Consider the following 24,636-nt stretch of genomic DNA (forward strand, 5'->3'; position numbering starts at 1 on the left):
GTGACAATAGGCCAACACACAATGATAAGCAGCAGAAACTAGGCCCTTAAATAAAAAAACACTTTTTTGCTTTAAAATTGAACATGTCATCGATTGCAAGTAGGATATTTCCAGTGTTGAATCTGATGAATCTTTCCGTGGGTTTGGTTTCTTTAAATCCTCTCCACAGCTGGCAATAATAATTCGTTCGGAGCACAGACGCACACAAACTGGTCATAATTCCCAAACGTGGATATGGAACACACTGATAGGGGTGACATAGTTTACCATTGGATTTTAATATGGGGCAATCAGGAGGCTCTTTTATTTATTGATGTTTCCTAACTTACCCCAATAGATGGCAAAGTTAAAGCAACTTAGCCACAGTCGCTTGCTATTCCAAACTGAATATACAGGTGCAAAAACGTATAACTGACACTCATGTCAAAGCATGCCTCCCAAGAACCAAATATCGCTTTTACTTGTGTTTCTTAATGTGAACAATTTAAACTGAGGCAAAATAAGACACGTCAGCCTCTTTTAAAGGGAAAAGGGGAAGATCAAGGCATGTCCTTTCAAGCACATCTTACCCATCTGTTCTGCATTTTAGCCCATTGCTCGCTCAACACATTACTCGCCAGCACCATCACACTTTGAGCAATATGCAATCACCAACCGAAAACCACGATTCCACTTGCAGGCAGCCCACCTACAACAAGGAGTCACTAGATCACAAAAAGGCAAGGCAGCCCTTGTCTGACACGAACCAAGGACAGTGCTAAGCCACTTCCCTGTCGTTGTCCGAACGCTCAATCAGGACTCAAGGTTGTATTTTGTTTTGATTCTAAGTTCTCTGCATTTATCAAAGCCCATTAGCTAGCCAGATTTGAGATAAAACCAATGCCAATATAACCAGTAAATTTGTTTACTGAGAATATAATTGGTGTCAAAGTAATATTTCCCATCAGAGGAAAAAGGCATTGTCATGCCATTACAAAGGAAAGTGTTCTTTTTAAAATCTCTCTCAGATTCTGGCTTCTGAGGCAGTCTCTGAGTCATCTTCTATCAGGTTACCATCGGTGGACTGATTTATGATAACACTGTGTCAAAGTGCATTTTAGAAATGAGGACAGATGGCTCCTCAGAGGAGAGGAAGCCAACCATATATTAAAAGCTGCCGTAGACACACATCACTAAATATAAAACATTAGGTTTCATGACAAGCAAGGGAACCTTTGATGAACTGTCACTGTCCAAATCATGACACACCCAAAACATTATTAGGCTTCCCATGTTAGGTAGTTAGCGTTCTAAATGTTCCTAGGTTACTAGTTACCTGTCATAAATTGTACTGATTAATTAATGTAATTACTTTCCCTAAAATAGGCATTAGAAGCAAACAAACAAAAATAACATCTAATCTGATAAAAATAGTTTGGGTGGTAACATAACAGATTACAGTTTTCTTGTAATCTGATTAACATTTTAGCAGACCCTCTTTTCCAGAGCAATTTACATGAGCAACAAGTGTTTAGAAATTTGCATAATAACATATTTTTCTGCTTCTCCGATCAGAGATTCAAACTTGTTTCACACCCGACCCACTAAGTTCCCCAGTTATACCATCAGCAAGATAAGCGAGGTACCACCATTGTAAATAAGTCTATTTTCCAACTTCTCCACACACATCAGTGTTTCTTCTATAGTATACATAGCAGTACATCCATTATTACTGCATCACGAGGTTACCTCATCATGGTTATCTTTTACCTCATTATGGTTATCCAATTTAAGTTATTCTGCAGTGGCTAGACTGAGAGGTCAAAGAGGTTAGCTCTCCTGTAGAATTAAAATGTGCTCTCTCAGCAAACTAGTCCCTCAAACCACTCCTGCCATCTGCTCCATCTCCTGTCATGACATACTGTATGTACACAGATCAACTGTCACTGCTTCTTAATATACATGCATCAGTTTGTCGCTCGCTGGAACCTCATTACATCCAGTGTAGTTCATGAAACTCTACTGACACTGATAACAAGTAAATAAGTGTACGGTTGGGAAATATTAAATGTGCTCTGATATTAAATGTGTTGTAAGTCTTATATAAAAAAAAATAATATGTAAAAAAATAAAAATACATCTATGAACAAAGCTATGTACACAAATGGTGTGATATTTTTTTCTTCAGATTTTACACAATCCTGCATGAAATATATAACTAACTGTTCTACATTCTGTGAACTGTTTGAAATGAATGATAGTACAGTTGCATACCTGCTTTTGTGGGTTCAGGCATGACTATTCCACTGGCTCTCCAAGGGGCTTCTCCTCTTGGGTAGAAGTCTTACAGCTTGCTGTGCTTATTCCTTTTATTGCTCTCCCTCTCTCACTTATGTCACCCACCCTCCACGGAAGGAGGCAGAGGGAGAGGCAGTCACTTGAAACCAACAAGGATTCCAAGGAAATGAAGCAGGGGCATTGATGTAATAAGGTGTGTGTGTGTGTGTGTGTGTGTGTGTGTGCACTACAGTGCACACATACATTTCAACATCTGACGCTTTTCTAACATGTTTGCCAGCGCCCTCACTGGGCTGACAGCTCATGGGATGTGTGTATTCGCAGCCACAATCATCACCTGGAACTTCACGAACAAGAGCAATGCAAAAGGCCTCAACCATAGACTGAATAAAAGAAAATCTGGGTTTTGGTCATTGTTTTCTTTCCTTCATAATGTTTTTTATTAATGTATATTTTCTTAATATTATATCACTTAAGACAAACAATATTGTTCCTTGTTTTGATTAAAATGTTTTTCAAATATCAGAATAGGGATACAAATAATATAAAAGTGAGTACACCCCTCAAATATTTGTAAATATTTGATTATATCTTTTCATGTGACAACACTGAAGAAATTACACTTTACTACAATGTAAAGTACTGAGTGAACAGCTTGTATAACAGTGTAAATTTGCTGTCCCCTCAAAATAACACAACACACAGCCATTAATGTCTAAACTGCTGGCAACAAAAGTGAGTACACCCTAAGTTCAAATTGGGCCCAAAGTGTCAATATTTTGTGTGGCTGCCATTATTTTACAGCACTGCCTTAACCCTCTTGGGCATGGAGTTCACCAGAGATTCACACTGGTTGCCACTGTAGTCCTCTTCCACTCCTCCATGATGACATCATGGAGCCGGTGGATGTTAGAGACCTTGCGCTATGTTTATCTTGGTCTCATCAGACCACAGGATATGGTTCCAATAATCCATGTCCTTAGTCTGCTTGTCTTCAGCAAATTGTTTGCGGGCTTTCTTGTGCATCATCTTTAGAAGAGGCTTCCTTCTGGGAAGACAGCCATGCAGACCAATTAGATGCAGTGTGCGGCGAATGGTCTGAGCACTGACAGGCTGACCCCCCACCCCTTCAACCTCTGCAGTAATGCTGGCAGCACTCGTACGTCTATTTCCCAAAGACAACCTCTGGATATGACGCTGTATGGTCTTAGCCACCGTGCTGCAGCAACAATTCTTTTTTTCTGATCCTCACAGAGTTCTTTGCAATGAGGTGCCGTGTTGAACTTCCAGTGACCAGTATGTGGGAGTATGAGAGCGATAACACCAAATGTAACTCCCCATTCAGACCGGAGACTTTGTAACACTTACAAGTCACATGACACCGGGTAGGGAAAATTGATAATTGGGCCCAATTTGGACATTTTCACTTAGGGGTATACTCACTTTTGTTGCCAGCAGTTTAGACATTATTGGCTGTGTGTTGTGTTATTTGTGACAGGACAGCACATTTACACTGTTATACAAGCGGTACACTCACTACTTTACATTGTAGCAAAGTGTAATTTCTTCAGTGTTTTACAAAAATGTGAGGAGTGTACACACTTTTGTGAGATACTGTATGTTACTGATAAATGGGTAATATATGTATTTCTAAAGATGCATTATGAGAATAATGTCTAACTAAATATTAAAGCTGTATGTGTTCAGCAGCTAGGCATTTACTTTCTAAAATGTTATATTTTCCCCCACAAAAATATAGCAAAATGCCGATACAAGCTTTTGTAAGACACATCAAAAAAGAAGGACTGAAAGAATGTCTTCATTACTGCTCCTCACCACCTCCTCAGCAATCGGAATGCAACTGACTCAACAGCTAGTGTCGCCGTGGAGACAGGCCCCTGCTGCTTTTCCCGGGTGTAAATCTGTGAAAGCAACTAGTTCGCCAGCCAAGACAGCCCAAGAGATATAGTTGCCGACAGGACTAAAATCCTCTGAGATGCCTAGAAGGATAAGACTTAAGAAAGCAAAACAGAGGGAGGTACTTGATGCCCTTTGTTCACCTGTCTGAGACATTGGTAGGGTCATCAAGTAACACCCCAAAGGTCACAACACAAACATAGTCCGACCGGAAATACCAAAGCCAGATGACCAGAAATTAACTTGACATACAACACCACTGAAGAGTTTGGGGTCACTTTGAAATGTCCTTGTTTTTGAAAGGAAAAAATATATTTTGTCCATAAGATAATATCAAAATGATCAGAAATACAGTTTAGACGTTGTTAATGTTGTAAACGATTATTCTAGCTTGAAACAGCAGATTTTCAATGATCACCATAGGCATACAGAGACCCATTATTAGCAACCATCAGTCCTGAGTATAATGGGATGTTGTTTTGGCTACGTCATGCTTAGCATTTTAAAAGGCTTATTGATCATGAGAAAACCTTTTTGCGTTTCCAGCTAGAATAGTCATTTACAACATTAACAATGTCTAGACTGTATTTCCAATGAATTTTTCTTTCAAAAACAAGGACATTTCTAAGTGACCCCAAACTTGTTAAGGGTAGTGTATGTACACAGGTGTACACCTGTTGATTTAATACATTAATTTAAATCTAAGAGATCACTTTCCTTTACAAAAAAGTCAAAAAGGAAGTTTTTGAGTGAGGAACAGAAGGGTTACAATTTGGAGACCACTGAAAATGTAATGCTTCTGTTCCTCACTCAATTTTCCTTTTCAACTTGTTGGAAAGGAAAGAAAAAGGTGCAGTGGTCTTGTCACGTGCTGGAGTGTGGAAGGACACAGGCGCAGAGTCGAGATAACGGGGATAATCCATGTTTAATGGGAAAAAAAGGCTCAAACAAAACAAAAAGCAGCAACCAGTGACGTGGGGCTAACTGAAACTCAGGCAAAACCAAAATGAAACACACGGCATGGCAAAATCAAAGAACTTAAATAGGGTCCTCAATTGGAGGCAATGACCAACACCTGCCTCCAATTGGGGAGACCAAAAAGGATTGGAGGTGGCTAGATGAGCCACCTCCTGTCCTGTCCTGGCTATGCCCCGAGCCCAGCGCAGAGATGGCTAGGGGCATAGCCAGGACGTGACAGGACTCCGAATTTTTTCTGGAGCTGTATACTAATTAGAGATCACATGCACTTCTAGCCTAAGATTCACTGTAACGAAGAACAGTGATAAACCTTCAGAATACTATTACAATTGTGCTCAAAAGTTTGCATACCCTTGTAGAATTGGTAATATACAGCTCTGGAAAAATTTAAGAGACCACTGCAAAATAACCAGTTTCTCTGATTTTACAATTCATAGGTATGTGTTTGAGTAAAATTAACATTTTTGTTTTATTCTATAAACTACTGACAATATTACTCCCAAATTCCAAATAAAAATATTGTCATTTATTTGTTAGTAGAAAACTACAACTGGTCAAAATAACCCAAAAAAGATACATTGTTGCAGACCTCAAATAATGCAAAGAAAGCGAATGCATATTGAATTTTCAACAACAAAATACTAATGTTTCAACTTAGGAAGAGTTCAAAAATCTATATTTGGTGGAATAACCCTGATTTTTTATTACAGCTTTCATGTGTCTTGGCATGCTCTCCACCAGTCTGTCACTGTGACAATGGTGTCATCGTGGTGTGTGAAAATAAAGGAGCCAAACGCAGGGAGCCGGTAAACGTAGTCTTGTAATTTTCTTAATAAAATGGCACGCAAATTAACAAGGCACACAAGCGCAAAATAAGCATGCACCTTTCTCTCCAGGACAACACCCAACATAGAACAATACCTCACAAAGACGCCCAGAAACACAGGAACTAATATAGGCAACCTAATGAGGGAATGGACACCAGGTGTGTGCAATAACAAGACATGACAGTGTCGTGGGAGGAGGAGCAGCACTAGAAGGCCGGCGATGACGCATGCTGAATACCACGCCGGGGGGGTTTGCGCGTGGCTTCCACACGCGTCCTCGATACAGTCACATTGCTGTTGGGTGACCACTTCTGGCACAAAAATTCAAGTAGCTTGGCTTTGTTTGATGGCTTGTGACCATCCATCATCTAAATTCCAGAGGTTTTCAATTGGGTTCAGGTTTGGAGATTGGGCTGGCCATGACAGGGTCTTGATCTTCCATCCACACTTTGATTGACCTGGCTGCAGAAGGAAGAAGGTGTTCTTCCAGGATAACCTTGTACTTGGCTTGATTCATGCGTCCTTCACAAAGACAAATCTGCCCGATTCCTGCCTTTCTGAAGCATCCCCAGATCATCACCGTTCATCCACCAAATTTCCCAGTGGATGCGAGACTGTGGCTAGTAGGCTTCTCCACGTCTCCATCTAACCATTTGACCAGGTGTTGGGCAAAGCTGAAAATGTAACTAATCAGAGATGACCTAACTCCATTCCTCTACGGTCCAATCCTTATGGTCTTTTGCAAACTTCAGCCTGGCTCGTCTTTGCTTCCCATTGATGAAGGGCTTTTTTCTAGCTTCAGACCTGCCCCAAGGAGCCTGTTTTGAACCGTCCTCACCGTGCACTTCACCCCAGCTGCTGTTTGCCATTCTTTTTGTAGGTCACTTGAAATGCTACAGTTGGTGAGTGATATTCAAATGAGTTGACGGTCATCTCAGTCAGTGGACAGTCGTTTTCACCCTCTGCCAGTCTGTAGCTTTGTTGTCCCCAATGTCTGTTGCTTGAAATTTTCAGGATGGAAGTGACCTGACGCTCACTGTATCCCTCTGCCAGTAAAGCAAGAATTGAACCCTTATTTTCCTCATGTAAAGCTTTTCTTTTCAACTCTTTTGTCATGCTGAATAGTAATTTTCTTATTCAAATTACCTTTGAGGTACTATTTGCACAGTTTTTACAATCCAGCTGGTCCTGTTGCAAGAAGATAGTGATGACGACAGCAGTGGTTTTTATACTTTTCCTCGTTAAATTAGATTTGGTTCAGGTAATCACCTTATCAGTACCTCATTAAGTAAAATTATGTGTGTCTTTGTTGGAATTTAACAGACAATGGAATGGCTGTCGTACATGTAGAGATGATGATTTAAGAAACATTAGGAGTTGTCTCTTAATTTTTTCCAGAGCTGTATGTACCATTTGTAAAGAAAACATGAGTGAGCAGGCTAAACACGTCTTTTATTTCTTATGGGATTCATATTCAACTGTAGGTCATAAAATAATGGCACAATCATAAAACAAAACATGGCCACAAAGAAAAAAATTAACTGACCCCTGTTCAAAAGTCTGCATACCCATATTTCTTAATACTGTGTATTGCCCCATTTAGCATCAATGACAGCGTGCAGTCTTTTGTAATCTTTGTCTATGAGGTCCTAAATTCTTGCAGGTGGTATAGCTGCCCATTCTTCTTGGCAAAATGCCTCCAGGTCATGCAAAGTCTTTTGTCATCTTGCATGAACCACACATTTGAGATCTCCCCAGAGTGGTTGGATGATATTAAGGTCAGGAGACTGTGATGGCCACTCCAGAACCATAACCTTTTTCTGCTGTAACCACGGGAGGGTCAACTTGACCTTGTGCTTAGGGTCATTGATGTGCTGGAAAGTCCAAGAGCGCCCCATGCGCAGCTTTCGTGCAGAAGAATGCAAATTGTCTGCCAATATTTTCTGATAACATGCTGCATTCATCTTGCCATAGATTTTCACAAGATTCCCCGTGCCTTTAAATCTCACACACCCCCAAAACATCAGTGAGCCACCACCATGCTTCACAGTGGGGATGGTATTCTGTTCACTATAGGCCCTCTCCAAATATAGCGCTTATGGTTGTGACCATAAAGCTCTATTTTGGTCTAGTCACTCCAAATTACAGTGTACCAGAGGCTGTGAGGGGTGTCAAGGTGTTGTCGGTATATTGTAACAGGGCTTTTTTGTGGCATCGGCACAGTAAAGGCTTCTTTCTGGCAACTCGACCATGCAGCTCATTTTTGTTCAAGTATCATTGTATTGTGCTCCTTGAAAAAACCACACCATCTTTTTCCAGAGCAGCCTGTATTTCCCCTGAGGTTACCTGTGAGTTTTTCTTTGTATCCCGAACCATTCTTCTGGGAGTTCTGGCTGAAATCTTTCTACCTGACCGTGGCTTGGTATCAAGAGATCCCCGAATTTTCCACTTCTTAATGAGTGATTGAACAGTATTGACAGGCATTTGCAAGGCTTTGGATATCTTTTTATATCCTTTTCCATCTTTATAAAGTTCCATTACCTTGTTACGCAGAGGAAGAAGTCATTAAGGTTTCGAGGCTTCCGTTTGGCAACTCAAACCTTCAGCTCCCTCCACAGATTTTCTATATGATTGAGGAATACCCATCCATGACCCATTTTCAATACCCTGGCTGAGGGAAGGAGGTTCTCACCCAAGATTTGACTGTACATGGGCCCCGTCCATAATCCTTTTGATGCAGTGAAGTTGTCCTGTCCCCTTAGCAGAAAAACACCCCCAAAGCATAATGTTTCCACCTCCACGTTTGACGGTGGGGATGGTGTTCTTGGGGTCATAGGCAGCATTCCTCCTCCTCCTAACACAGTGAGTTGAGTTGATGCCAAATAGCTCTATTTTGGTCTCATCTGACCACAACACTTTCACCCAGTTCTTCTCTGAATCATTCAGATGTTCATTGGCAAACTTTAGACGGACCTGTACATGTGCTTTCTTGAGCAAGGGGACATTAGAGAAACTATTTATCAGCACTGCAATGTTGTATAAGTACAGCATTTAGCAATTTCTATTCTGGGTCATATAAGTATATCTATAATGTTCTTGATATGAATGTAGCAGGAGATATTTGTAACCCACGTTAAAATATGACATAAGTATGAATAAATAGTTTAAAAACTGCATAAATAAGTTGGAAGGTAAAAGTGATTGATTTAATGTAAGTTAATAAAAAACATTTACAACAATAATTTAATGTTTAAGATTAAAAGAATGCCGACAGACAATGGATGTCGCTGCCCCTTTAAGGGACTAGTGACGCTAGACGCAGCACCTGAGTGACGCTGCAGTTGAGACCTGAGAGAGAGAGAGCGGGTGGAAAATCGGAGAGAACGGGTGGTGGCTAATAAGCAGGGAAAAGAGTAGAAAAGTAGATTTTGCAGTTGAAACTTACCTGGTCGGGAACTGACAGGGATTTTATGAGAACTAAGCCACACCGGTTTTTTTTTGTGTTGAAGCTCGGTCGGAGCGAGGATTGGTCTGCAGCGTGCAGGCGTGCACGTGCATTGACGGGATTCAAGATGGCGAGCCAGGCCCAGACCTTCAATTCATCTTCTCCATCGCACCAGTGAGGAAATCTCCTACGTATGGTGACACGCTGCCAGAGTGGTTGGAGTGTCAGGAATTGTTTTTGAACTGAACTGGGAACTGATTGAATTATTATTTTTGGACTGAAGCGAACTGAAACTTTTAATTGAACTGAATAATTGAACTCACATTTGAACTTGAATTTAAGGTGTTATACTTTTAATTTCATATTGAGTTCATATTTTTGAATGAGATCCGAAATGATTGTGGTCCACGATTTGATTGTGTAATTGAAGGTATTCTTTCACCCTTAAAAGAAAGGAAAAAAGGAGTTAACTCAAGAAGAAAAATTATTTTCTAAATTAGGTAAAAAAGAGACTTTTACTTTTTAGACTTTGGTCTAACTTAGATTAGTTTGACTAAAATAACTTTGAACAAAAAGAGTGAAATACCCTTTCATTTATTATACTTACCTCAATATTAAGAACCTGCTGGGTATTTTAGTTTTGTGTTCTGTATTTTATAAGTGTGTTTTGTGTTCAGTAAATTGCCGGCCTTTATTTTCTGCTCCCCACTCCATAGAACCTAGAACTGGTCCAGTGGCGCAGTAAGTGGTGCTACATATATTTTTGAACAGTTTTGTATGACTATTTATGATTTGCCGTACCAGTGTGGTGTGCTCCAGCTGTCTGTGTCAGTTGTGCCCCAACTTTCCCTGTAAAGGGTGCTCCTTTTAGCAAGTGCATAGCTTGATACAAGGTCACTCAGTTAGTGGAGCACAGTGCCAAAGGATGTGCACAAGATGTGGGCATGGTACTTATAAACTAGGCATTAATTTAGTTACTGGATGAGTTATTGTTCGGAATCGTAGACATTGCTTCAGTCTTCTTAATTAGCACAAAGACACTTTTTTTTGGTACTCTTTTCAGCAGGAAGGTTGTCCTCGTTAGGATAAAGCTGTTAACCCCACATCATTCTAGCACCTGTCTTATCTGAGAAGATTGGTGTGTTAATTAAATAATTGTGTCTCCTCCAAGTATGTATGTATCGGAAAATACTTCCTGGTTAAGCAAGCAGCGTGATAATTTGGAATGAGACAAGGCCATAATGGCAAATTGGACATCACAAAATTGGGAAGGAGAGAAAAAAAAACATTGGGGAAAGCTGCCCGCCAACAATTCTATCCGTCACAATAATTGAAACAAAAGCAAACTATAGACAGTGATACTATATACATTATACAGTAGATAGTATTTCACATCATTTGATTGACTGGAGAATAGGCAGTATGTAACTTCAAAATTGCATTGTGGTCTGACAAGTGGTGTCAATTCAGGGCAGGCTGCAAGTGTAATGAGCCTAATGGCAATCGTTGACTGTCATTACACGTTTAGTGCTTTTGTAACAGATTTCTCTTTTCATTCATCAAATTGCGATTGCACAGTATACTGCCTCCCCACTTATTTTCAGTAAACAAAATGTGCACATTTTGACGAGCCTTTTGAAGTGACTGACAATCAGATGAAACATCATTACGTGTTGTGTTCATGCCACATTACTGGATAATACATCATGTATGACAAGTCTTTACAAGACCTAAAAGGCCCATAGAGATCATACAATAAAAACTGGGATTCGGTGTAAATGTCATTCTATGATTTGATGCAAAAAATACATTTGTCCCACACATATACTCCCCCAGGACAAGTTTACAGTTGTAAATTTTTTTGATATGATGATTGGCAAGCCTACATTTTGGGTGTTCAATGCCAGCACAAAGCATGTGGGGTGGCACATTAATGTGTAATGAATGTTAAAAAGAGCATGTACCTCAGGCACATGATGGCCCTAAAGGGCAGACCACATTCATGTGGTTTCATGTGACAGTGGCTAAAATATTTGTTTGATATTTCAGAAGACGAGTAAGCTTAAGATGGAGCCTCCACATCATCCATAAACATTAGTGACCCAGTGCCATTGAAAGCCATGCATGCCCATGTCATCTCGCTGCCTCCATTGTGTTTTATAGATGATATGGTATGCTTCGGCTCATGAGCCATTCCAAGCCTTCTCCAAACCTTTTTCTTCCCATCATTCTGGTAGAAGTTGGTCTTAGTTTCATCTGTCCAAAGAATGCTTTTCTAGAAATGGGCTGGGTTTTTTTAGAAGTTTTTTGGCAAAGTCTAATCTGGCCTTTCCAATCTTGAGGCTTATGAATGGTTTGCACCTTGTGGTGAACCTTCTGTATTTGCTCTAGTAAAGTCTTCTCTTTATGGTAGACTTGGATAGTGATATGCCTACCTCCGGGAGAGTGTTCTTCACTTGGCTGGATGTTGTGAAGGGGGTTTTCTTTACCATGGAAAGGCTCCTACAATCATCCACCACTGTTGTCTTCCATGGACGTCCAGGCCTTTTGGTGTTGCAGAGATCACCAGTGCATTATTTTTTTCTCAAAATGTACCAAACTGTTGATTTGGCCACTCCTAATGTTCCTGCTATCTCACTGATGGATTTGTTTTTGCAACCTAAGCATGGCCTGTTTTACATGCATTGAGAACCCCTTTGACTGCATGTTGTGGGTTCACAGCAACAGCTTCCAAATGTGAATGCCACACCTTAATCAACTCCAAAACCTTTACCTGCTTAATTGATGAAGAAATGAAGAAATAGCCCACACCTGTCCATGAAACAGCTTTTGAGTCACTTGTCCAATTACTTTGGTCCCTTGAAAAAGAGGGGGCTGTATATTAAACAGCTGTAATTCCTAAACCCTTCCTCCAATTTGGTTGTGAATACCCTCAAATTAAAGCTGAGAGACTGCACTTTAAGTCCATATTCATAACTTAATTGCCAAAATAACAAAACTTGTGTCAGTGTCCAATTACTTCCGGACCTAACTGTAGGTGTCTGTATAGTGTTGAATGTGTTCGTGAGTAAGCTCAGCAGAGTAACTGTAGATGGTCACACCAGGTCAAGTGCTCAGCAGTCTGATGGCTTGCAGTCGGATCCTTTTAGTATGGTTTGATACAGTCCCAGCTTTCTGACAGTAGTCAAATGAACAGCATGTGGCTGGGTTGTGAAGTTTACTTAATGCTTCTGGTTTTCTTAAGGAATAATTTCTGATAGAAGTCCTGGTCATTAGCAAAGCAGTTCCCATATCAGGCTGTAATACAGATGTTCAAATAAAATTAAATGGTATAAATCAATTCCTTTTTTTTAAAACAGTTGTAGACTTACAGGGAATTGCGTATTTATGGGATGCTCTCGATAATGCAAAGATGGAATTATGAAAAGCCCAAGGGTTGGATACCAAATACTTACAGTTTATTTTGGCGCTTTGGTATGATAGATTGGTGCAGTGTTTCAAAACTCTTAGTACAAAACTCCAAACTGATTATACTTATAACCCATTAAATCATGCTTGCAAAACAACTGATTTAGCTTTTATTTGGTTTCACCGCAAGATCATGGATTTAACCACTATGTTTATGGTGAAATACAATAGTACATTGTTAAAAATGTTTGTTACGTCTACTTAAAGTCATTTATTAGAAGATGTAGTTATGAATATGGTTTTGGCTAAGTCATTAGTGCCACAGAGATTATGCCCAGTAAAAATCAATCAGTTTGTTCTGTTGTTGATTCACAACCAGGAACTAAAATGGCCTACAAAATATAAGGAAATACACAAAATCTCTGGACATACAGTGAGAGAAAATGCCAAAAAAAAACTTCTTCAGCTGCATGAAATTGAAATTTTCATCAAGCTGAAGACGTTTTGGGCATTTAGATTTCAAATGAGATTTCAAAATCTAATTTCCAAAAGGAATTTAGCAGATGCTCTTATCCAGAGTTACTAAAGTAGAGAGTGCATACATTTTCATACTGCAGCTCACCCCAGGAATCAAACCCAGAATGCTGGCATTGCAAGCACCATGCCCTTAAAATGAGAACTACATGGTACCCATGGCATGAGATATTGTGGCCAAGATATAGACACTCAGGTCGAGCAGTTGGTCCATTAATTTAGGCAAAACTAGCATAGTGGGTTATCCAATTGATAATCTAGACGATTCTTTTTTTTTTTAACACTTTCCATTTCTTATATGTCTGGGTCAATGGGACCACCATCTTGTCTTTACTCCGGTGTACACTCTGGTGTTCTCCACAAATGTTTAGCAGGTGACTCAAACTTGCAGAGTCATGCTGTACTACTATGCTATTAAAAATGTGTAATGTCTCATGGTAATGTCTTATGTAGCATAACATGACGTAAAATGTTATTTCAAAAAACAAATGTATGAAGGCAATATTTTTCAGTAATCTAACTTATTTAATGTGAAGATACACATCTCAGCCACAACACAAATCTAACGAGAGATCAGCCCTGTACTTACAATTGAGGACACCCAGATCATGTCTTCAGTATTTTCTTTTTCACGCGTAATAAAAGTTGTGAACGGATTCTTTGGCAGAATAATATCCCTGCCTGCTTGCATAATTGCCGTTGTGATAACTGTGTTATGAAATGAAGCCAGGCAAACAGGTGTGATGGCTTTGAGGAAGGAGAAGTAGGAGGCCAAGGCGATGCCTATTTGTTTGTTTGTTTGTTTAATTGTAGCAAAGCGTAACAGTGCTCTTATAAACGAAGAGAGACAATAACACACAAAGACAGGGGAAGCAGACGGAACATATATACTGGGGGGAATGATGAGGATGAGAACCAGGTGCGCTAAACAGGACACAGGTGAGATGCATGATGAGATGGGCGGTGGTGTCAGAAGGTGACGTCGACCGCTGGAGCCTGTCTGCTGCAGAGGGAGGTGAGGCAGCAGAGGATGCAGTGATTTTGGTTTTATAAAATATTTTCTTCAGAAAAGACATTCCTCTACAAGACCTTTGACAGTTTTGCTTGGGTGATTTAAATTCATTGCTGCAGGGCGAGAGTAGTTAGTAAAATAAGTAAAAAGCTGCTGATAAATAATAAAAGGGTGATGGCTAGATAGCTAAAGCGCTTTATAGACGAAAGCTATGCAGTAGTTATGAAATACCAATATACTTGTGTGTTAACAGCATTTAGGCATTTGGAGCATGTGGATATTTTTATAAAACAGATATAAAACAAATATTGGGGGAGGGCGTTGCTGCGACTCATAGGCTCAGTGTTTCTGGAGATCTAGATACAGTCTTGTGACATGCATATTTTTTTATTTTAAGGTCAACAATGAATTACAGATACTAAGCTTAATTATGCATACATGCATGCTACTGCCCAAATGTGTTTATTATTGATTACTTCGCATTGAAAAGCTCTAATTAATTATCATATCATAATGAAACTTAATATGCATTGCAGCAACATGTATGATAGTCGATATTAATCATAAACAAATAAAGCCGTTTGAATATGTTATTTTTCAGATTTCTTTGTCTTTAAAACTATACAACATTTCTCACACATATTCCTTTTGTTCATTCAACAATGACAATATGCCAAAGTTGGCCATATTACTGTATTTGGGTAAAAAAATATTAAGGTTCACTATTAAGTTTTATCTTGCTGTTCTATAAATATATCACTACTAACCACACAACATTTGAAACATTCAACTATCCTTTACTTATACAGTAGTATACCAGTCAACCTATGAACAGATAGCTCATTAAACGCAAATTGAATTAGCATAACTTCATTTGTATAATGCAATATGTTTTGATAGTTAAATTATTAATGAAAAAGCCTACATAAATTGGGACCAAACAAGTGCATTGAAATGCAGTTGTACTAAAAAGTTGAACTTTGACAGGTGCATTTTTCTATGATAATATTCATCAGAGGGCGAATAATGTTTTTATAATGGGGGTTGCAATGAGGACTAATATGTAACTCGGGCATCTTAAATGGCAGGATGGCCAATGATGGTCACAATTGAGATCAACTACACAGATGAGTATGACTCACATTAATAGTTTACAGAGCAATCAGTTAGTGTCTATCTATTGCCCCATCTTTGATTCACATGACATATTATTTGATTACTATAGCGCCCCCCTTTGGGCCAATCAGTGTAGTTTCTGCGAAGGCTAGAACTCTATTGCAAGATAAAACATTATTCACACATTTCATCAATATCATGCCTGTGGGGTTGCTTTGGAAAAAAGTGTCTCCTCAACTGCATATATTATATATCATTTTTAAACAAAATATTACATGGTTTCTATATGCGCTGGAATAAGTGTGAGAATCTGTAGGGGAGAGGACTCTTTCAATGTCAGAGGGGGGAGACAAAGCCAACAAAATTACATTTCCCCAGAGCTTCAATCTTGAGGGTGTGTTTAGATCACTGCACAACTAGGGGGTAGGCAAACTCTGTGTATGAGTACTACATTTTACTCTCAATCAACCATCAGACTTCTTCCATTGCTAGAGGGCTAACCTAATGTAACAGGCATAAATGAACTGCCTAAAACTTATTAATGAAAAGAAAACAAACTGTCGGGGGAGGTTCTCTTATGCATTGTTCTTCTGCACGGTCAACTACCTAAAACCTAATCCCCCACATACTGGTCTAAATGAAAACACAACAAAGTGACAGGGGAGTTTCTCTTCTGGAATGTTGAATGTCTGAAGCAGTTAAAATAGGGTTGCTGCACATTGCTCCAGTGTGCTCTGGGCAGGTGTTGTCTCACAAATATTAGTGTCATGATATTATTTTTATTACGTTGGTGCAGTCACTTTCTGACAGTTGATTCATGCACTTTGACATTGATCAAAGCAAGAGAGGCCTTTGATGATACCCTGGGGTTCACAGGGACATCAATGAAAAAAGGTCTTTGCCTGAATTTTGGGGGTGACTCAGGTAGGTTTTTTCATCTTGGCATGATGTCTTACCACACACCCACATGGGTAAGACCAAATGGTTTTCTAATCTTTATAGAAGACTGGATCCTCGCAAGTTACTCTTAAATTATTTTCTAATTATTTGCACCTGTTTTTGTGCACCTGATTATTTATTTATTTTTTATTATGTGATTTACGTGGGGGTACTAACTTTATCTAAAATAAAAAAAAAAGCCATATCTCAGATTGGCCAATGAAATAAAAATAATAATAGTGGCAAAAGAACAGACACTGGACAGAGGAGGATCAGAAAAAAGCGTTATGGACAGACAAATCTAAGTTGGAGGTGTTCGGATCACGAAGAAACACGCGAGTGGGATATTTGTACTGTTTAAAAGGGATCTTGTAGAAGGAAGGCCATCACTCCATTTAGCAACGCCATGCCCTACCCTGTGGATTTCCTCCTAACTGGACACTGTCCAAAACACAGCTCCAAACTATGCAAGAACTATTTAGGGAAGAAGCAGTCAGCTGGTATTCTGTCAATAATGGATTGGCCAGCACAGTCACTGGATCTCAACCCTTCTGAGCTTTTGTGGGAACGTCTTGACCATATGTTTGGTAAGTGCCCATCAAGCCAATACAATTGTGGGAGGTGCTTCAGGAAACATGGGCTGAAATCTCTTAAGATGACCTCACCAATTTGACAAAGAGAATGCCAAAGGTCTGCAAGGCTGTAATGGCTGCAAATGGAGGATTCTTTGACAAAAGGACACATTTATTATTTCAATTTAAAATAATTTTTTCTAACCTTGTCATTGACTATATCTTCTAATCATTTTGTTATATTTCTTATTCAATCTCATTTTATGTATGTTTTCATGGAAAACAAGGAAATGTCTAAGTGAGCCCACATTTTGATCAGTAGTGTATGTAGTATAACATTAACTATCTAACTAAAGTGAGATTGCATGGGTGTCCAACAAATTTGGGCTAGCTAACATCAGCTTTGCTAGCTAATAACAACACTAGCTTCTGTCTAAATATTTTTGATGACATGAAAGAAACATTATTTTCTATTTAAAATTAACCCATTTTAACAATGTCAGTGTGTCTTTCCAAGCCTGAGTGTAATGTAGACAAAACAATAATTTGTTTACAGTTTTACTGTTTATCCAGGCAATCATGCCACAAAGGTGAAATCATTGAATTAGGAGGCATGCAGTTTGCAAAATTGGAGCTGAACTGTATCAAATCACCTCCTGAAACATCCATGTTTTTTTAAACCAAATCCTACAGCCATACAGAGGGAATATAAACAGCGGTGTACAAGACATACAGGGAATGGTGTAGTGGGAGATTGGCTCAATCAGCAAATTACGCAACCAATCTGTCACGTGTAAACAAGGAGGCTGGAAGCAATTGCGTGTATTAATAGACCTTTACTTGAAATTCTTCTGATGATTGTCAAAACTGAAAAGCACTTGAGTCCGCTCTAGTACAGTACAAGGTAAGAAGGAACAAGATGCGAATGCTTGTGCGCTTAAGGTGAATACAAAGACAGGGGGAACAAAGGGATGCATTATTAGATGAGTGGAAACAAGGAGTGTGTAATAGGGAAGACAGTCTGGGAGTGGATGAAGGATAGGGTGTTGGGTTGATGACCACAGGAGTGTAGGAAAGAGCCAATGGGTCGATGACAGCTTGTAGACCGGCGACACAGCGCTGGAACGGGAAGGAGGAGGAAGGTACGACGCGGTAGCAGACTGCCTGGAACTATTTGTCCAGGAGTATCGGTCAGTCTCAAATGCCATGTAGCCAGGACCCTGGTAACCTAAAACACACTGGATGGGAGTTAGATTAGTGGAGAAGTGGTGCAGGGAGTTCTGGGCACACAAACCATTGCAGGAACTAATTACCCTGTCGGGTATGGCTATTGCTGCTAAGGAACCATAGTTCCTGGTGCAACCTGTTGGACTGAGGTTGGTACACAGAGGTGAGGCTGACCGCAACCTCTAAACTGCCTCATCAAGGCCTGCTAACCTTGGAGGGCAGTGGGTGGAGCTTGAGGTAAGGTAAGGTCTTGCACTTTGGGCACACCGAGCAGTAACAGACGTAACGCTGGACGTCCGGCAGCAAGACGGGCCACCAGAATTTCCTTGAGATGGACTGGATGGTGCGTGGGATTCCTGGGTGTCCAACGGCTGGTGTCATACACGCCAAGGTCAGCAGCTGGTCTCGCATGAGAACGTACAAGCTGTCAGGAGGGTAGTCAGCAGGCGCAGGCTCCTGCTCACAAGTCCAATCCATGTCCTCATCCATTTTCCAAAGTGAGGGGGATGACCGGGGTCTCAACCACTGGAGTCCCCTCTGTTTCGTGGGTGTGGGATAACGCGTCTTCCCTCATCTTCTTTGAACCTGGGGATAACACATGGTGAAATCAAAACTGGCAAAGAACATGGCCCAACTGGCTTGCCCTGGGTTGAGCCTCTTTGCTGCTTGGATGTACTCCAGATTTCAGTGTCAGTCCAGTCTAAGAAACAATTACTTTGTTACCTCCACATCGTAATTAATTTATCAGGTAAGCAGATTGAGAACCAATTCATGTTTACAATGACAACTTGGCCAGTGGCATAACTATGACGAACTAGCCAGTCATTCATGAATATGATAAAAACAAAGACAAAAACATGTACAGCGGAGTGAGCAGAGGTCAAATTGACTGAGAACACCTAATTTACAGCAATGACCTGTATAAAAGTTACAGACACGCCTGCTCATATCACAGTTTGTATAGCCGGCAATGATTTATGATGAAAATGTACTTGATTTGTTACAGTTGTGCTCAAACGTTTGAATACCTTGGGAGAATTGGTAAAATATGTACCATTTGTAAAGAAAACATGAGTGAGCAGGCAAAACACGTCTTTTATTTCTTATGTGATTCACATTCAACTATAGGTCATAACAGAATGGCACAATCATAAAACATGGTCTGCATAACCTTAGTTCTTAATACAGTGTATTGCCCCCTTTAGCATCAATGACAGCATGCAGTCTTTTGTAATAGTTGTCAATGAGGCCCCAAAGTCTTTGGTTGTTTTGCATAAACCGCACGTTTGAGACCTCCCCAGAGTAGCTCGATGATATTAAGGTCAGGAGACTGTGATGGCCACTCCAGAACCTTCACCTTTTTCTGCTGTAACTACTGGAGGGTCAACGAGGCCTTGTGCTTAGGGTCATTGTCGTGCTGGAAAGTCCAAGAGCATCTCATGCACAGCTTTCGTGCATAAGAATGCAATTTGTCTGCCAATATTTTCTGATAACATGCTGTATTTATCTTGCCACCAATTTTCACAAGATTCCCTATGCCTTTAGAGCTCACACAACCCTGTGGGAGTGGGAGTGGTAAGCTCTATTTTGCTCTTGTCATTCCAAATTAGTGTGCCAGAAGGTGTGTGGCATGTAATCAGGCTTTTTTGTGGCATTGGCGCAGTAAAGGCTTCTTTCTGGCAACTTGACCACGCAGCTCATTTTTGTTCAAGTATCGTCGTATTGTGCTCCTTGAAACAACTACACCGTCTTTCTCCAGAGCAGCCTGTATAGTGGATATAAAAAGTCTACACACCCTTGTTAAAATGCCAGGTTCTTGATATGTAAAAGAATGAGAGAAAGAGAAATCATGTCCGAACTTTTTCCACCTTTAATGTGCCTATAACATGAACAATTCAATTGAAAAACCAATGGAAATCTTTGAGAAAATAAAAAAAAAACACAATAACCTGGTTGCATAAGTGTGCACACCCTTAAACTAATACTTTATAGAAGAACCTTTTGATTTTATTAATGCACTCAGTCATTTTGGGTAGGAGTCTATTAGCATGGCACATCTTGACGTGGCAATATTTGCCCACTCTTCTTTGCAAAAGCACTCCAAATCTGTCAGATTGCGATGACATCTCTCTGTACACAGCCCTCTTCAGATCACCCCACAAATGTTCAATTGGATTCAGGTCTGGACTCAAAACATTAATCTTCTTCTGGTGAAGCCAAGCTTTTGTGGATTTCGATGTGTGCTTTGGGACGTTGTCGTGCTGAAAGGTGAACTTCCTCTTCATCTTCAGCTTTCTAACAGATGCCTGAAGGTTTTGTGCCAAATTGCTTTCTATTTGGAACGGTTCATAATTCCCTGACTAAGGCCCCTGTTCCAGCTGAAGAAAAACAGCCTAAAAGTATGATGCTGCCACCACCATGCTTGACTGTGGGTATGGTGTTATTTGGATGATGTGCAGTGTTGTTTTTGCGCCAAACATACCTTTTGGAATTATGGGCAAAAAGTTAAACCTTGGTTTCATCAGACCATAAAACATTTTCCCACGTGTTTTTGGGAGACTTGATGTTTGTTTTTTCAAACTTCAGCCGGGCTTTGATGTTTTTCTTTGTTAGAAAAGGCTTCTGTCTTGCTACCCTACCTCATAGCCTATACATATGAAGAATACGGGAGATTGTTGTCACAAGTAGCACACAGCCAGTACTTGCCTAAAATTCCTGCAGTTCCTTTAATGTAGGCCTCTTGGAATCCTCCCTGACCAGTTTTCTTCTCGTCTTTTCATCAATTTTGAAGAGACGTCCAGTTCTTGGGAATGTCTCTGTTGTGCCATATTTTCTCCACTTGATGATGTCCACTGTCTTCACTGCGGTTCATGGTATATATAATGTTTTGGAAATTATTTTGTACCCTTTTCCTGACTAATATCTTTCAGCAATGAGACCCCTCTGATGCTTTGGAACCTCTCTGCGGACCATGGCTTTTGCTCTGAGTTACAACTAAGAAAATGTCAGGAAAATCCTACTAGAACAGTTGAACTTTATTTGTGATTAATCAGAATTACTTTAAATGATGGCAGGTGTGTAATGACTTTTATTTAACATGAGTTTGAATGTGATTTAATTCTGAACACAGCCACATCCCCAGTTATAAGAGGGTGTGCACACTTATGCAACCAGGTTATTTATAAGGTTTTTATTTTTCAATTGAATTGTTCACATTATAGGTCACATTAATAGTGAAAAAAGTTCTCACATGATTTATCTTTGTCTCATTTTACATCACAAAAACCTGGCATTTTCACAGGGGTGTGTAGACTTTTTATATTCTTTGTATCCTGAACAATTCTTCTGGCAGTTTTGGCTGAAATCTTTCTGTGTTTACCTGACCGTGGCTTGGTATCAATAGATCCCTGCATTTTGCACTTCTTAATAAGTGATTGAACAGTACTGACAGGCATTTGCAAGGCTTCGGATATCTTTTTATATCCTTTTCCATCTTTATATAGTTATTTTACCTTGTTACGCAGGTCTTTTGACAGTTCTTTTCTGCTCCCCATGGCTCAATATCTAGCCTGCTCAGTGCATCCACGTGAAAGCTAACAAACTCCACAGACGCCAATTGCAATTTAAAAAGTCACAGGTGTGGGAAACTCAACTTTAATTGCCATTTTCACCTGTGCGTGTCACCTTGTGTTTTTGTAACAAGGCCAAACATTCAAGGGTATGTAAACTTTAGATCTGGGCGATTTGGGAGATTTCTATAGTCATTATGATTTAAAAAGTAGCCAAACAACTATATCATAATAAATGGCTTCAAATTCTCACTATCCTTAAATAAAAGACAGTTTTTTGCACGATCAGTCACATTTTCAAAATCATTTCCAAATTATTAGAATTTCTGCCAGGGTATGCAAACTTATGAGCACAACTGTATATATTGACATAGGTGTGCATGGACTTTCAAGAAGGTGTACTTCAATTTAAATTTTTTGTTATTGAAAGAAATGGAAACAAAATACTAGAAGAAATCTTAAACTCTTTCGTGGCTTATTTTCAGTGGTCCTTCTTTTTGTTGGTTTTGACAAAGTTGATCCCTGCAAACGTAAAAAATATATTTTAAGGCAAGTAAGGGAAACTGATGCTAATACTTTTGGTGCCCTGAAATAGGGGGACAATGTATAACAAGAGTTGTCATTTCTAAATGGTGTAAACCATTATGTCCATATAATTAAAATGAGACAATAAATATTTTAAACTCATAGTATTATGAGTTTAAAATATTGCATTATTCAGTAATTTACACATTTAAATAAAAAAAACAAATCATTGCATGCAGATTTTTGCTTTGATGTAATGTACAGTAACATCACCACAGATGGTTTCTGATGGGTGTTGTGTATGAGCTGGGTTAAATATTCTGACATTTAAACTCATGTCAAATGCAAATGTTCCATTAATAGGGATCTTGAACAAAGCCAAACTAATTAAATGTACTAATTTCAAATGTTAGCAATGACAAATTTGTGTGATAAAAATATAATCTCAACACAATCTAGAACAAGCAAATCATAATGTTCCTTCCTATTTATCTGTACATAAAATACCAAAGGTTCCAGCATTCAAAGCAAATGTTGAGACAACCCCCCTATAGGAATTTTAATAAGAAGATCAAAACTTTTTAATGCAACCGTTATTTTTAAATGATCAGCACTGATCATGCCTATGTGGTGTTCTGAGGACATATTGACTTGCAGTACAATCTGTATAACATGGAGGCTTTGAGGAATTAATGAAAACATGACAGACAATTTTTCAGATCTTGCTCACCTTTCGAAACATGTTCTGATGTAACAGCTTGTATGGTTTAGCGTGAACCACCCCACTCTCCTTCTAGCTAATTATTTATAAAACAAATCTCACTGCCCTGTAAATCTTTCAAATATCATACAAACCAACTTTGAGTACCACAGTGTGACATGCCCATTTAAACTGCTAATTTATATATTATATTGACACCTCAGAATGTTCTTTAAACATACAACATTATAATATGTCAGGGAATTTGTGCTATGTACTCATTATATGAATTTATGAGATTTTGGCCAGAACTAATGTGTAATGTGAAATCATAGTAAACCACAAAGAGTACCTCATACAGTGAATCACTTCTATTCAGCAACTTTACACAAGTATTGTGTGAGTGTGTCTCTCACACAGTAACTCCATCACAGTCTACGCATCTACAGTTACATAGCTACCCATCCTAAGTTAAAAGGTATTAAACAGTACTCTAAACAAAGGAGCAACAGAAATAACATCTAAAAAGGATGGAGCAGCAATAATCCAAACAAGAACAGCTTAAAAGGTTTGGGACCAGTAAAAACATGCTAGCTTTCAGATGCCCACCACTCTCAAAAGCATATCTAATTCAAGAAAACCAGGTGAGAACCATCCTTTCATCTTAATTTCGGTCTGTGAATTTTGATTACATTTACATTTCAATAACCTGAGTAGCAAAACTAAACAACCAGTTTCTCAATACATCAAGTATATTAAAAGAGAAAATACAGACACACCTACGTTGGTTTAGGGGCTTACACCAAAAACATCTTCTGTTTGTTACATTGTAAGTTTTTGAGTTACAATACAAGAGACCCAGTGCTCTTGAGAGTTGAGGCTGAAGGTTATCTACATGTTTAAAATGCCGATCATCAGCCAGCGGGTCAGTAGGATTCATATAGCTAACAGGAGGGGGCACTACACCCTGCCGGGTTTAACTATCAATCACACTTACTGCATGCCTGGATTCATTATGTTATTTATAGACACTGCAGCTTTGAAAGACAATGCTGTGCAGAGACTGCAATTCACTGTGAAGCAGCAGATGTCGGCTTATACAGAAATTGCTTTTAAAAGCTGAAACACCAAAAACCTGTTTTCAGATTGAAATCCAGTTCATAATGGGATTGATGGAAATAAGTTTATAGACTTGGTATACACAGGGACAAGTTTCCTATCTCTTAAACATGGTCTCTAAGACGGGTTCACTCAGTATTTTAGGTCACTCAGGTAGATAAAACGCAGGAAGTCACAAATAATGTTCAAATATGTTTGTTACATCTTATACAGTAACACAATATCTAATGAAGACATTGTAAATTAAGAAAACAAACAAAAAAGTATTACACATTTATTGTTTATTTAACAGAAAATTTGATTCAATGTGTGCAAAAACATGAAAACTTTCATTCAGTAGTACCTCTATTAGCAGTGATGCCAAGCATCTCGCTTGGCTAATCCAAAACCCAAATCTTGTTTCTCCCTAGCCATTCTTTGGCATATTTGCTTGAATGCTTTGGATCATTGTCTTTTTGAAAGACAAATATT

General features: G+C 39.2%; 1 protein-coding gene across 1 annotated transcript in view; it reads right to left on the bottom strand.

Annotated features, from left to right (window-relative positions):
• Positions 1–2,362, bottom strand: part of mybpc2b (myosin binding protein Cb) — a 41,308-nt gene extending 38,946 nt beyond the window's left edge. The window contains exon 1 of the mRNA XM_010904919.4: positions 2,254–2,362. Coding sequence (XP_010903221.2) covers positions 2,254–2,275 — 22 coding nt within the window. The 5' untranslated portion in view covers positions 2,276–2,362. The remainder of the gene's footprint in view (positions 1–2,253) is intronic.
• Positions 2,363–24,636: the final 22,274 nt, after the last annotated feature.

The sequence above is a fragment of the Esox lucius genome, chromosome 5 (assembly GCF_011004845.1).
Source record: "Esox lucius isolate fEsoLuc1 chromosome 5, fEsoLuc1.pri, whole genome shotgun sequence".
NCBI lineage: Eukaryota > Metazoa > Chordata > Actinopteri > Esociformes > Esocidae > Esox > Esox lucius.